This window comes from Neopelma chrysocephalum, unplaced genomic scaffold (assembly GCF_003984885.1).
Source record: "Neopelma chrysocephalum unplaced genomic scaffold, ASM398488v2 Primary Assembly neopelma1_157052, whole genome shotgun sequence".
In the NCBI taxonomy this organism is placed as follows: domain Eukaryota; kingdom Metazoa; phylum Chordata; class Aves; order Passeriformes; family Pipridae; genus Neopelma; species Neopelma chrysocephalum.
In genome coordinates, this window is record NW_020934671.1 from 1 (window position 1) to 1,211 (window position 1,211).

Below are 1,211 nucleotides of genomic sequence, written 5' to 3' on the forward strand. Positions count from 1 at the left end.
TTGCAATGGAATAAATTTGAGAGCCTTCTCAAGGTAAGCTTCATGACCAGCCGTATGAAATCACTGAAATATCTGGACATGAGCAACAACTTGCTGCGCCACGATGGAGCTGACGTACAATGCCAATGGGCTGCGTCTCTGACAGAGTTGGACCTGTCCTCCAATCAGTTGGCAGATGCCGTCTTTGAATGCTTGCCAGTCAATATCAAAAAACTCGACCTACAAAACAATCAGATCAGCAGTGTCCCAAAGGGACTGGCTGATCTAAAATCCTTGGAAGAGCTGAACCTGGCATCGAACAGGCTGGCTGACCTGCCGGAGTGCAGTGGCTTTACATCCCTGCAGTTCCTGAACATAGAGATGAATTTGATCCTCACCCCATCTGCTGACTTCTTCCAGAGCTGCCCAAGGGTCAAGGAGCTACAAGCTGGGAACAACCCATTCAAGTGTTCCTGTGAACTGCAAGACTTTATCCGTGTGGAGAGGCAGTCAGGGGGGAAGCTGTTTGGCTGGCCATCAGCGTATGTGTGCGAGTACCCGGAAGGCTTGCAAGGCACGGAGCTGAAGGACTTCCACCTGAGTGAACTGGCCTGCAATACGACGCTGCTGCTCGTGACAGCCCTGCTGCTGACACTGGTGCTGGTGGCCGTGGTGGCCTTCCTGTGCATCTACCTGGATGTGCCCTGGTACGTGCGGATGACGTGGCAGTGGACGCAGACGAAGCGGAGAGCTTGGCACAACCACCCCAAAGAGCAGGAGACCGCTCTGCAGTTCCACGCGTTCATTTCCTACAGCGAGCACGATGCGTTGTGGGTGAAGAACGAGTTGATCCCAAACCTGGAGAAGGGGGAGGGCTGCATACAACTGTGCCAGCACGAGAGAAACTTTATCCCCGGCAAGAGCATTGTGGAGAACATCATTAACTGCATTGAGAAGAGCTACAAGTCGATCTTTGTGTTGTCTCCCAACTTTGTGCAGAGCGAGTGGTGTCACTATGAGCTGTACTTTGCCCATCACAAGTTATTCAGTGAGAATTCCAACAGCTTAATCCTGATTTTACTGGAGCCGATCCCTCCATACGTTATCCCTGCCAGGTATCACAAGCTGAAGGCTCTCATGGCAAAACGCACTTACCTGGAGTGGCCGAAGGAGAGGAGCAAGCATGCCCTTTTCTGGGCTAACCTGAGGGCAGCTATTAACATTAACCTGCC

At 52.0% G+C, this 1,211-nt stretch overlaps 1 protein-coding gene across 1 annotated transcript; it reads left to right on the plus strand.

The window, feature by feature from the left end:
- Positions 1 to 6: 6 nt before the first annotated feature.
- LOC113962382 (toll-like receptor 6) lies at positions 7 to 1,206 on the plus strand (the record flags this gene model as incomplete). The annotated part of the gene is made up of 1 exon (XM_027673140.1): positions 7 to 1,206. A coding segment is annotated over exon 1 (1,164 nt), but the record flags the coding sequence as incomplete, so codon positions are not given.
- Positions 1,207 to 1,211: the final 5 nt, after the last annotated feature.